Here is a 14238-nt window from a genome sequence, read left to right as displayed (position 1 = left end):
CCAATAGGCAGAGGGCGGTACGCGTAGGACCCTCCCGGAACAGCGCCTCGCCCAGCAACTCTGGGATCCAATGGGTTAATGGCTGGCAAATCTATCAGTTTCTTTAACCCACTGGAGCCCAGTGTCCCCAGCATTGGACAGAACTGGGAATTTTCAAATCTTAATAAAGTAGGGAACCCCCGGGTAGGGACCTATGAGCTTCGCGACTATGAGCCGATAGGCGGAGGGCGGTACGCTTAGGACTCTCCCGGAACAGTGCCTCGCCCAGCAACAGGGGCGCACCCAGGAATATTTTTCGGGGGGCGCCATACAAATGAATGTTGTGGCTAGAAAAAAATCTAATGCAAGTCACTTTTATTTTCTTACAAGGAAGGAAATTTCGGGGGAGGGGGCATGGCCCCCTTGGTCCCCCCCCGGGTGCGCCCCTGCCCAGCAACTCTGGGATCCAATGGAATATATGAAATAAGCAAGACTGGCAACTTTCCTAAAAGAACTGAAGGTGATCTACACACAGTGACAATAAGCTGACATGCTGCTGTCTAATTTGCCATGATGATTCCTGAACATATAAAAACAACGGATCTCAAAATCTGCGTGTACATTAGTTTGACGATGGGCCCCATAAATCTCCGAAAAATGCAAATATAAGTAATAAAAATGGAGTGTGGGGATATCAGATCAAGGAAGAATTGTACCAAGCTTGAAGCGGATCGGTAAAAAAATTAAAGAATAGCGCATAATTGAAAAAGCATATGAAAGAAAGAAGAACCGGAGGATACAGAGTGGTTCTCCACACTTTGGTGTCAAGACTTAGAACGTTTATATAGTTTTCTATGATGTCCTACTCCTCAACATGTGAAAGGTGGCCTCAGCAAGGAGATCCTTAGGTTTCTCTGTCCGTACATCCCTCTTTCCAAGATACATAGCCCAATCGTATAACGTAAGACAATATGATAACAGTACTGTAACTGGTTGACTACCCATGCAAGGCAGCTCCTGTAAACGTGATTAGACTACAGAACACTAAGAAAAATCTCTTTCGTATCATCTCATCTTTCATTTAAATATTCTAAGGAGGTGAACAAGCCATCTCAGATTCTATATCGTCTTTTACTTCCGACTCCATCAACCCCTACACCAACTATTTCACGAATCCTCATTTGTCTCTGTCAGCTAATGAAAGGGATATTTTTAACTTTACAAGTAAGTGTGACATGCAGTCTTCAGCACCGCACATACGGTACATGGTAAAGCTAACAGCTGACCCCACTTTACCCATCTTCGAAGTGGAGGGGCTCCGAGGCTAAATACCGTAGTTTAGTATGTTCAATGGCAGATGACCAGTCTATACCTCTTTGTGACAGTGCATGATTTAAAGGAATCCACCTGGATTCACACCTACTGAATACAAGGTCGTCATTCTGACCAGGTCGTTCTAAGTACTAAACTACCAGGTGTTCCTCCCATATTTCCCTACTATTTTCTGAAAAAACTGTTTTGTTGTGGTGTAATGTCTTCAAAAGTTTCTTAGAATGCGTAACTGTATCTTTCGCCAGCATCACTTGTAACTTTGTCTCAATTTTTTTTTTTTTATAAAATTATCAGCCTCGACACTTACACATCTATGACCAGGTATTTGTATACAATGGTAAAATTTTTTTCGTTTTCCAGACCTATTTCGGGGCAAACCATTCGCTTTTCCGTTCATCGGCTTATATTATGACGTGTGTTTCTCTATCACCTTGTAATCCAGTACATACTCTACGGAGGATGTACTGTCTAATTAGGTACACACAATAGAAGTAATTGTAACTAAATACACACTGAATTAAAATAACAGATATTGAATACACACTGAATTAAAATAACAGATATTGAATACACACTGAATTAAAATAATAGTTTTAAATTACTGGAAACAGTGAAACTACCTTGAAAGTGAGACGAGTGAAAACAACTAGCTAACATTTCCATACCCACTCACCCAGCGGCCCGAGTCGGTAGTTGATTGTGACGACGACCACCCTTCCGTAGGCGGCGAGGACGGACCCATCGTACAGTGAGCCTGCGCCCCAGCTGAAGCTCTCGCCGTGCAGGTACACCAGCACCGGGAACACCTCAGACCTGGGAATCACTACGGCGGGGGTGGGTTTGTTAAATTTTTGATGGCTGGGTGAGACGTGAATTGTTTGACTGGAGATGTGAAGGGCGGGTGGGAGAAAAGGGAGACGTATAGTGAAGGAACACGTGAAGTCATATCTGAAGGGGAAAGCTGTCACACATCAAGAGGAGGTTCAAATGGAACTGATGAATCCACGGTGGGTGTAAGACTATGAGAGAGTATAAGGCAATGTGTGAAAAAAAAAAATCGAATGAAAAGAGAGAGAGAGAGAGAGAGAGAGAGAGAGAGAGAGAGATTAGGAGTGCGACTGATGACAAGATTATATGAGACGATTTGAAGATACCTTGAAAGGAGACATTTCCTATAACTGTGAGAGGTAAAGGTGATCCAAGAGCACATTTAGAAGGCAACATGAATGAGAGTGAGCTGTGTGAAGGTGAAATGTTACAGTGTGCGTAATGTGAAGGTGAGGTCATGCAGATTAAGCTATGAGGAGCTGAGGTGAAGCAAGGGTGTATTGTGGAGATGGGGTAAGGCAGGGTGTGGTGTGCTGTATGGAGATAGTGTTGTTGGGTGTGTTGCTCAAGGTGAGATGAGGCAGGATGTGTCAAGTGGAAGTGAGGTGAGGTAAGGTGTGTAGCGTGGGGGATATGGTGAGGTAGTATGTGTTGCGTGAAGGTTAGGTGAGGCAGGGTGTGCTGTGAGGGGATTAGGAAAGGCAAGATGCGTTGTATGTAGAAGACGTGAGCCAATGTGTTCTGTATCAAGTAAGCTCGGCCAGATTTTGTGAGTAGGTAAATGAAGCAGGAATGGGTGGCAAAGAAGTATGGTGAGGTATATGTGCTATAAAGAAATGAAAGCCAGTGGGGGAATGGAAAGAAAGTTGGGGAATCGTGACACATGAAAAGAGAGAGTAGAATATGATGTGTGATTAAGTTGTGTGACTTACAGTGCGGAAAATGAAGCGTAATAATAATAACAATTGGCGACCTCCATCCTGCCCTTATTGTTGGTCGCATTATCGTTTTTTTTTTTTTTTTGTATTCTTTCTTTTTTGTTTAATTGTGGAAGACACTTCTCTCCTTCAGAATTAACCGATTTTGACCGAACATGTACACAATGGTCAGCCTAGGACCTAGTTGTGTCCGCAAGGTTTTGGTTGCTAGGCAACTACTCGTTGCCTGGCAACTTCCAAAAACCCGCTATTTTCGTACTTTTCATGTTTTGAACTGTAGAAGCATTAATAATGGATGTAAAAAACTCTGACTTCTTTAGGCGTAATCATGAGGTCATTCCCTATCGGTAGCAAATCTTCCATTTTCCCCTCTCTCCTCTAAATTTTGAGTGGCAACCCTGTGAAGATTGGCCTTAGCATCCCTTGCAACCAGTAAGGGTTTTGAGAAATGCCCCCCTAGTTCACCAGCTGCTCAATGGAACTAAATGAAAGTTTGCATGCTTATAGACACTGACTAGTACCACAACTTTTTAATGTACACCTATGTGCTACATTGGCCAGGTCAGGGGTTAAAAGGTCATCAAATGCGAAAACGGTGAAAATAGCTAAAATCACGACTACAGTATGTTCGACCGAAATGCTAAGGCTTCAAAGATGACTAAGCCAGGGCCATGATTCTTGGGTGGAATGTTGCAATGGAGTAACTCCATGCAAAATGACATTTAGTGTCAATACTCACTTCCAGTCACTGGCAGCATCACCTAAAAGTTGTGCCTCTAGTGGGCCATTCCACGAATTCCAAGTTCCCTAGTTCCACAGTGGGTGGATGGAATCGAATGAAACTTTGCATGCTTATAAACGTTAATGAGTGTGGTACTACAAGTGTGTTCCATACAAGCATGACCTGTATCCACCAGGTCAGGGGTCAGTGGTCATCTATCTATCTATCTATTGCCAGACGCCTCAATCCCGTTTGGGGTGGCCACAAACAAATCGCCTCCAAGTCGCCCTGTCCTCCGCCATTTCACTGCCCTGCTCCCAACTCACACCCCCCTCTCTCATATACCTCTCCACCCCATCCCTCCATCTCATCCTCGGTCTCCCTCTCCCTCTTCCACCCTCCACCTCACTCACATACACTCTCTTCGTCAGTCTTTCACCCTCCATCCTCTCCACATGGCCAAACCACCTCAGTGTGTTCCTCACAACGCTTCCTATCACATCCACATCCACACCACAACGCTCCTTTATATCCTCATTCGTCAGCCTGTCTCTCCACGTGACTCCACAGGCTCCTCTTAAATAACTCATTTCCACTGCTCTCACTCTTGACTTGTGTCCTTCCAACAGTGGTCATCAAGGGCAGAAAATTTGAAAATCACTAAAATTACGATCTTGCTCACACGAAATGCTAAAGCTCCGAAGATTATTAAGCCAGGGCCATGATTCTTGGGTGGAATGTTGCACTGGAGTATCTCCACACAGAAATAACTTTTAGTGTCGAAACTCACTTCCGGTTGCTGACAAAGCTTGGAGCGCTTAGAGCTGGCCATCGTCATAATTCATCATCATCATCATCATCATCACCATGATCATCAATCACCATCATCATCAATCACCATCATCATAATCATCAGTCATCATCATCATTATCATCATCATCATTATCATCATCATCACCAGTCATCATCATTATCATCAGTTATCATCATCATCAATCATTATTCATCAACATTATCATGACTCATCATCATCATCATTAATCATCCTCAACAATCATCATCATCATCATCTGCATCATCATCATCATCATATCATCATCAATATTCAGACTAATAACCTAACATGCCTGACCAGGTGTCAGTGGCCGGTCTGACGGTTACTGGAATACGTAGAAGTATGATGCAAGTTAAGTAAGCTAAATTCACAAAAGCTGATGAATATGCACAGCAGCACAGGTTGCCTGCAATATACTGGGGAGAAAATCTGATGCGAAAATTAAGACGTATTACTTAAGAGTGAGCAAGCTGAGGAAATAAGCCATGAAGAAATTCATCAGTGCAGAAAAATATATAATGAGGTGACAAACTGCAGTGCCAAGACTGTTGGTATAAACTTTATAACAATTTAATGTCGATTTTCATCAGCACCACTGGTATCACTTATGGCGGGACAAGGAGGCTCGCAAATACAAGGTCCTGGTGGAAGAATGTCGAATTTCATGCAACGATAAGAGAAAGAAATATTGTTTGGTGATAGGAAAAGACGCATCGATAAAGAGTACTTTACAAGTAAATACAGAGTTATGTTGCTGTCTCAAAAACTCCAGTAACAAAAAACAGTGGAAGTGTTATGAAATAAATAAATGGTAAGGGAGACCAAGGATACTGTAGGTGAACAGTGTCAGAAGATTTCTGAAGGCTGATTCGTAGTGTCTTGAGGATACGAAGAGGGCTTCAAAAGAACTTTACAAACATCAATTCAACATGGAATTAGAATGATGTAGGGTCCTCTAGGTATAAGCGATGCAAAGTGAGATCCCTTAACTCTGTCTTAAGACCGTAATTTTAAAGACTAAGAAGATGCAAACGGGCAAATCTGCTGGATTGGTACCCAGTATATTATGGAACTAAGGTGATGCCAGAAACTAATAAAGGAATGTTGTAATAAATGAGAAATATGTCTGAGATTAATAAGTGATACTGTGTCTCCAAATTTAGATATAAAGGAAATAGTTAATTGAATAATCGATATGATTATAAGTGTCTAAAGCTGTGGGATCAGTTTCAAAGAAAGTTAAGAAGAAAATCTTGGAATAATTGACAAAGGAGAGAGTGAATGCAAGTAAGACAAAAATTAAGCTATGGAATAGTTGGGAAACTACCAATGCATTATCTTATTACCCAAATCCAGAAAAGCTTTAAGGTAGGAAGAGAAAGCATTACCATTTTATTCATTTCCAAACTTTTGATGGGTTTCCTAAGAAAATTAAGGGTTGGAGCATAACCATAACGAGTGCTGAAGAATGACTTGTTGGAAGAGTTGCAGTTCAGTTCCAGGGAAAACATACCCAAATGAGGTATAATGGCAGTCACTGTGACGAGTTTCTTTGTGAATCACTGAGCAGTAGTTGCAACCCCAGGTTCACCTGGATGTGAACTCAGTATACGGCAGGTTGAAGCTGCACTTTCCCTGTAGTTCACCGTCCTTCTTTCGGGGGACAGAGTGGGAGTTGAGGGACGTTTGAATAACAAGGCAGCAGAGTTGCCCAGTTATATCAGTGCCTAAGCGTGAAGGCGTCCCTCACCCGCACCAAGTTTTTATCCCTACTGTTTGTTTTAGGGCATCAGGCATTGTGAAATGCCTATGTAACGGGTCATTCTTGGAAGCTGCATACCAGTGAATATGTTCACTTCCAAAAATAAGAGGAAAATTTGATGAAATACAAGTAGAATAACGGAAAACTTTCAGCTACAAGAGGGTTATTGGTGATTATTAATACTTTCAAGATGCTACACGTACTTCTTACTCAGTTGACAAACATCATCTCGCGTTAGTTGGAACAAACAGAATACTGATTCGAAGAGGGTTAACAAAATCTTGAAAGACTTCATTTGATGCTGCAGAGATTTTATTGTAATTCATGATACGAAAAGGAAATTTAATGTTAAGGTTTATGACGGTACGTCTGATAAAGAATATGTTGCAGGCAGCTGTACTGAGGACTGCACAACTGAACCCGCAATTATGACTGTCTGAAAATTCTACTTCATCGCCTAAGAGCTACAGTGATTAAAAAAAAAAAAAAAAAAAAAAAAAGGGATTTAGTACCTGATAATCCGATTTCAGCAACTAAGATTTTATATATATATATATATATATATATATATATATATATATATATATATATATGCTGAGTGTTTACTTACTGTACTGGTAATCATTAATTTTTCTCTTTTTAACTGAGATCAGCGTTATTTTCAGCAAAATTTAGCGTGACCTAACAAGAGCAACAACAATATCATTTTCTCCACTTACAATTTCCAAATTATGTGTGGGCGCTCACCATCCATTCACTCGATGTTGTGCTACTTTGGGTGTCTGCCTTTTCCTCTCGTCCTTCCTACCTCTTCTTTCTTTCCTTCATTCTTTCCACTCTCTTCTGCCTACGGGTGACTTTACGCTCCCTCTTCTGTCTTTCTTTCCTTCATTCTTTCCTCTTCCTTCTGCCTATGGGTGACTTTACACTGAGTGACAGGCCGAATGGTTTCATGTACACCAGGAAACCGTTCACTATGCTGGGTTGTAACCATATAACCAAATTATGGCGCCTAGTGGTTTAGAGGGTAGTTAAGGTGCTCCAATTGGATTGAGTCTGTGTAGCTTTATATCCTAGAGGTGGGTGGGGTTTATTGCTCACGTAATGCCAGTCAGGGATGAGTGAGGCTGGTCACTCTCATTTTAAATGTCAAGACCAACTTGCCTAACCCCGGGCTCCTCCGACCTAATGGGGCAACATAGGACCGGATGATGGATGGATGGATGGATTAGCAACTGTTCTAGAATACCAAAAAATACCAAAATAAATAAAGAATGAAAGAAATGTCAAACACGAATCAAAGCACCAGGCAAACCTTGTGGTGGTGGAAGGGACACTGAAAGACAGCTCTAGTGCTAAGACTGCCAGTGGATGCAAGATGTGGGAACTATTTCTCCTGGCATAGACGGAAGTTTCTTAATATGTAAGAATATACAGCACGCATTAGAAGTGCAATCGTTTACGATACTTAAACTTGGACTGTAGAGGATGCCAACATTCGTAGCCTGGCGCGTATGAGTGCTGGATGGCTCTCAGTGACAGTACTGAAGTAAATGGGAGAACTGTCTATAGCCTATGCAGCTGAGAGATTGGCTGAGACCTGAATTTGTTTGTAATGTGATGCATATGGGTAAGATAACATGGATTGGCATAGTTGAGAGAATGGAGGATGGAAGTCGGATGAAAATGTCTTAAAGTGAGAAAGGAGAAGAAAGAAAACCAAGAGATAGACCTAAGAAGGAGATTAAAAAGATTTACTGACAGAGACTTGGAACAGGGAGTGTTACCATCGAGTGACCATGGCTGATACATACAAGTATCTATTATTGGCGGCACTGTCCCACCACCTCTGTTGCTTATCTCCTTCCAAGGACTTTAAATATCATTATCGAGAATTTAAAAGAAGAGAGAGAGAGAGAGAGAGAGAGAAGATACTGACATTACTCTGCGTGGGAATGAAGTCGCCACTGCCAGTTACTGCAGAATCACGATACTGATATTTAATATCCATATAATGAGAAACGAGAGAGGCAAGGGAATTTTGCTGCCAATAGCGGAAGACCTGTTTATTAATGCACCTTCTTTAGTCAGAAAGTTATTCCTGAACACAAGACTAACTGAGGGTTAATAGTCAGCATATTTGTTTATGTAGCAGTTCTATTTGGATATTTAAATGCTGGGTTACAGTATTTGGGAAACATACTATTATGTATGTGCATTACTAGATTACTTTTAACCCTTTAAGTGGCAGAGTCTTGCTTACTTATTCAGTTCTAGCTGCCACCAGATGACTGTGTTGAAATGCAAAGAGGTCACTGTTATCAAAGGGGTAGTTCTGACATACATGGCATTACTGACCCATTGTGGGGGCGTAGATGCTGAGAGTGAGGCAGTCTTCACTTTGATTGGCCAGGGTTGAGCTGACCTGCCTCAGGAATTGAACTCTGGCACGGGGCATCTGTTCCTCGTCTGGATGAGGCAGCAGCTGAGGGCAGACAGGGGGCGGTTTGGAGACATCCCGTACTCCCTCCCAGGGAGTGGGGGTATTGGTCGGGGTGAAGCGCCCCTCCTCTACCGGGGAACTAGCGTATGGCACCCCAAGGAACTGTTCCACGTCACCCAGCAGATGACCCAGGTGGCTAATGAAGCCTTGCACGTTGCCATACTTGGTGCTCACCACACGGCTCTTGGAGACGGCATTAACAGCCAGTGGCAACTGCCACGTGATGACCAGCACCACCAGCCACACCCACACACGTGGGGTCATGTCACCATCATGCCCATGCCATATCCGCCTGCCTTTCCTTACCTCCTCGACATGTGCACACGACAAGCAGCCAGGTGGAATATGAGTGATGAAGACTCAGCCTCACCTGGCTGGTAAGGGATGAGCACCGACAGTTTTCAGTGACACTGCAGCGAGCTGATAATCAGAACATGGCGTTACCACCATTATGGTAACAGGAGTCATCGGTGTCCTTTACATTCAGAAGCCATGTTTTATTTCTGCTTTCAGTTTCACCACACCTCTTGCTGGCTCAGAAGCAATCACGCCTCAGTGTTGACAATGCAGCAGATTACACCGCACAGCACTGGTCAGGACTGGTGATACCGCCATGCAATCTGGGGACAGGAAAAAATAAAACACTTTAGACTACATCCTGCAGTGAATGTTTGTGGTTAGCAGATTTTACTACATAAGGAATATAAGACACCTCTGTCTAGATATATCCCTCAAACCAACTAAATCACCACCTTCCCCACAGTAACGACTTCATGTCTCATACAAGAATACTATTGTCCTGGATGCGAGTAATGGCTATGTTTGCAGTCAGTAAATTATTCTTCAGTAATAACAAGCTAGTTCAGAGTGCAGTGTACACAAATAACAGAACATAATGAATGGTGAATTACATTATAGATACTTGAGTACTGTGGTGAAGAGATGCACGAAACGAGTACATCTTGTTGCGAAATGAAAATAAATGATAAGAATGAGGCAGGAAAGAATAACAATTATGTATTGTGCCCTACTGGAAGGAAAGTGTGTCTACAGATGCCAAGGACTAATGGGTTCTCAGCAATGGTGTCCTTTCATCATCTTGGTCTTGTGGTATATGAAGATTATTGTTGATAGTTTACAGTGTAAGGCAACATCTTGCTACTATCTTCAGCAATAATAATAATAATAATAATAATAATAATAATAATGACGATGACGATGATGATTATAATAACAACAGTAATAATAATAATAATAATAATAATAATAATAACAACAACAAAATAGACGAGCAATTTCTTCCTATGCACTCGAGGAAAACACAGAAGCCGCATTCCCAATCCTGCAGTATGTGCTTCAAATTCGATGAAATCCATTTGCTCACTGTAAGATATTTCTGGTGGTTTATATATCTGGGAGGGAAGGCTAACCCCCTCAAGAATCACTGGGGGTCACTCTACCTAGTATCGCGTAACGGATGAAAGTCCAAGCGACCGGTACTACGATATCAAAGCAATACCGCCCTTCTTTCACTATTTCTGAGAATTTTAAATTTGGTAGGGGGGCTGACCGCTCTAGATATCATGGCTGGAAGATTGTTTATAGAGGAGGATCTTTCCAGTAACGAATGAACCCACAAGGAAAGTGTCATTCAAATACATCGAAAGGCGTAGGAAGAGTTGAAGCACACACACACACACACACACACGCACATGCAGAAACTGAATCTAGGGCAACGGTATACGGCGCATTCTCGAAAATTATACTAGCCTACTGTGCACGCCTGATAATAATAATAATAATAATAATAATAATAATAATAACAATAATAACAATAATAATAATAATAATAACAACGACAATATATTATAATGATTCGATTTCTGTATGTATGTTTGTTTGTTACCGTCATACAGCAAAAACGTAACAACGAAGCGCAATTTTAGTTAGAGCACAATATCATTAAAACTATTTAACTTAAAGAATAAAACAATTTCCAATATAATCAGGCCATCGGTTCTCGAGTAATGACTCATTTCTGGTCTTTTGCTTCACATCTAGTATTTGATTTTAGTGGAGGGGATGGATTCGTCTTTGGTCCGGCATTGAAGTTACCAGCATGACAAGAGAGAAAAGTGAGGTTTACTGTATTATCACTCTCTCGCCTCTCCTTGCTCCTTCCTTGTGCTCCTAAAATTGTATACTATAATGCTATAGTACAATTTAGTATAACAGCAAACACTACTATCCTGCCTCTCTCTCTCTCTCTCTCTCTCCTCAACGGGTGTCCCAGCAGGATAAAAATAAGGGAAAATTCCTCGCTCTGTCTCGCTCACAGTATGAGTAATTCAGATTTGTGCTACCTTTCGACTGAAAATAGGAACTGACTTGACATCGAGTGGAAGCCGCCAAATGCGGCCTTCAAGCGGGTAATAATAATAATAAAAATAGTAGTAGTAGTAGTAGTAGTAGTAATAATAATAACTGAATGAGGTGTTGCCATGCAATACAAAGTTCCCTACCGGATGATAACCATACAATATATAATGATACCAATAAGAATGTATGGCTGTTACCTATGACAGCACCCGACCTTGTTTGAGCCCCATGTGTGACCTTGACCTTGGGAGTAGATGGCTGGTTGTTGGGCGTGACACACCGCCATGGTTTGGGGTACAATTGTGTGAAATCTGTCCATTCATATGGAAGTTACTGAGCGGACACGAATGTAGGTATGGCAGTCAAGTATGACAGCACACGACCTTGTCTGAGTCCCGTGTGACCTTGACCCTGGGAGTAGATGGCTGGTTGTTGCGCGCGACACACCACCATTGTTAGGGAACAACTATTTGAAGTTCCATCAAAATCTGTCCATGCACGTGGAAGTTACAGAGAGGACACGAAATTGCGGTCGAACTGACGGACGGAGTGACGGAGCCGCACAATCCTATAGTCCCCGACCGGTTTGATCTGCAGGAGATTAATAACAAAAGCTTAACCTCAAGCCTATTTTCTTTTTCTCTCTTTTTTCATAATGATTCCTTTTTAACACCATATCTACCTGTGAAGCTGTCTTAGTTAATATTATGCTACTCTTTCACGGAGCTAATATTCTACTGTCTTTGACCTAGCACCACACACACACAAACACACACACACACACACTACTGCCTTTGACCACACACACACACACACACACACACACACACACACACACACACACACACACTACTGCCTTTGACCACACACACACACACACACACACACACACACACACACTACTGCCTTTGACCACACACACACACTACTGCCTTTGACCACACACACACACACACACACACGCACACATACATATATATATATATATATATATATATATATATATATATATATATATATATATATATATATATATATATATATAGATATGCTGTATATATACAGGAAAAGCAATAACAGTGTAGCAACGAACAGCATATTTATTTATGTCCAGACGTTTCGACATATTCATCTATGTCATCTTCAGTGGATCTAAAAGATGAAAAAAGACCTGTAAGGTATTTAAAATCCTAAAAGAACTATATGAGCATGAGCTCATCGTACCTACATAAAAGAGAAAACGTAGTGTAAATTTATAGGGGGGACTTAACTGGACAATATATTCAGAGGGACAGCAGACAGACAATTGTTTAGGGCGGGTTTTCGTTTATAAATATGAATGGATTCTAGTATTCTTAGATTCATACTTGTACATGTGTCTATTATACAGAAATTCTTGGGATCAACAGAAGTATTACAAATATATGAATGTTCCCTTACCGCTGAGTGAGGAGGGTCGCTCACAGGGAGACCTGACCTGCTCGACTGACCTCTATGCTCGTCAACCCTTAGCTTGAAAGCTCGTATTGTGCTTCCAATATACCCTGTATGGCAACTAGGGCACTTGTATTCATAAACGACTGACGAGCGGAGGGCAGTCGGTAGTCGGTCTTTGTAATTAAAAAATGATTGAATCTTAAGATCATTCTTATGAACAAATCGGAACTTTATTTGAGGATAGAAAATAGAAAAGTTATATTTCAGTGCCCTCTCTATCTTTTCTGATACAGTACCAAGAAAAGGTAGAGAAAGATACATTTCCTCCTTACTCACTGTACATACGGGTTGCTTTGGACTGTAAATTTTGGCTAAGAATTTTCTAACACAGTTATCAAAAAGAGCAGTACTGAAACCATTGTTAGCAAAAAAAAATTCTCAAAAATGAAATCTCCTGATGGAATAGGTTGTAGGTGGAAGTTAGGTTATAAGCTCTATACAAAAGTGTTCTAATTGCATTCAACTTAAAAATAAATGGACAGTAACTAAAAAAGCTAGTACCCAAACCCGAGAAAGTAGGCTTACGATATACAGACATAACCAGAGTGCCATTTAACTTCTGAATTACTAAATCAAGAAAAGGGAGTTTACCGTTAACTTCACATTCCATGGTAAATTTTATGTTCTTATGTTGTTTATTTAGGTAGTTTAAAAAAAGTGGAGCATGGCTTTCATCTTGAAATATAAGTAGAGTGTCATCCACATATCTACGATAAAGGATAGGTTTAAAGTATACAGGACAATTATCCAGCCATTTTTTCTCCCAAAAACAGAAAAACATTAGCCATAGTCGGACCCAGAGGCGAGCCCATAGCCACACCGTCTACCTGTTTATATACCTCGTTATTAAATATAATATAATATAGGTATATAAACAGGTAGACGGTGTGGCTATGGGCTCGCCTCTGGGTCCGACTATGGCTAATGTTTTTCTGTTTTTGGGAGAAAAAATGGCTGGATAATTGTCCTGTATACTTTAAACCTATCCTTTATCGTAGATATGTGGATGACACTCTACTTATATTTCAAGATGAAAGCCATGCTCCACTTTTTTTAAATTACCTAAATAAACAACATAAGAACATAAAATTTACCATGGAATGTGAAGTTAACGGTAAACTCCCTTTTCTTGATTTAGTAATTCAGAAGTTAAATGGCACTCTGGTTATGTCTGTATATCGTAAGCCTACTTTCTCGGGTTTGGGTACTAGCTTTTTTAGTTACTGTCCATTTATTTTTAAGTTGAATGCAATTAGAACACTTTTGTATAGAGCTTATAACCTAACTTCCACCTACAACCTATTCCATCAGGAGATTTCATTTTTGAGAATTTTTTTGCTAACAATGGTTTCAGTACTGCTCTTTTTGATAACTGTGTTAGAAAATTCTTAGCCAAAATTTACAGTCCAAAGCAACCCGTATGTACAGTGAGTAAGGAGGAAATGTATCTTTCTCTACCTTTT

At 40.9% G+C, this 14238-nt stretch overlaps 1 protein-coding gene across 1 annotated transcript in view; it reads right to left on the bottom strand.

Annotated features, from left to right (window-relative positions):
- LOC145401243 (neuroligin-4, X-linked-like) overlaps positions 1-9163 on the bottom strand; it is a 69354-nt gene extending 60191 nt beyond the window's left edge. The window contains exons 1-2 of the mRNA XM_080273579.1: positions 8755-9163; positions 1985-2134 (exon numbers count right to left, since the gene is read on the bottom strand). Of these exons, the coding sequence (XP_080129705.1) occupies positions 1985-2134; positions 8755-9163 (559 nt within the window). The remainder of the gene's footprint in view (positions 1-1984; positions 2135-8754) is intronic.
- Between the last annotated feature and the right edge of the window lie 5075 nt (positions 9164-14238).

This window comes from Coenobita brevimanus, chromosome 55 (assembly GCF_032717465.1).
Source record: "Coenobita brevimanus isolate Jiangsu-jjx chromosome 55, ASM3271746v2, whole genome shotgun sequence".
Lineage (NCBI taxonomy): Eukaryota > Metazoa > Arthropoda > Malacostraca > Decapoda > Coenobitidae > Coenobita > Coenobita brevimanus.
The sequence above is the reverse complement of the archived record's forward strand: the minus strand, read 5'-3'. Positions and strand labels throughout refer to the sequence as shown.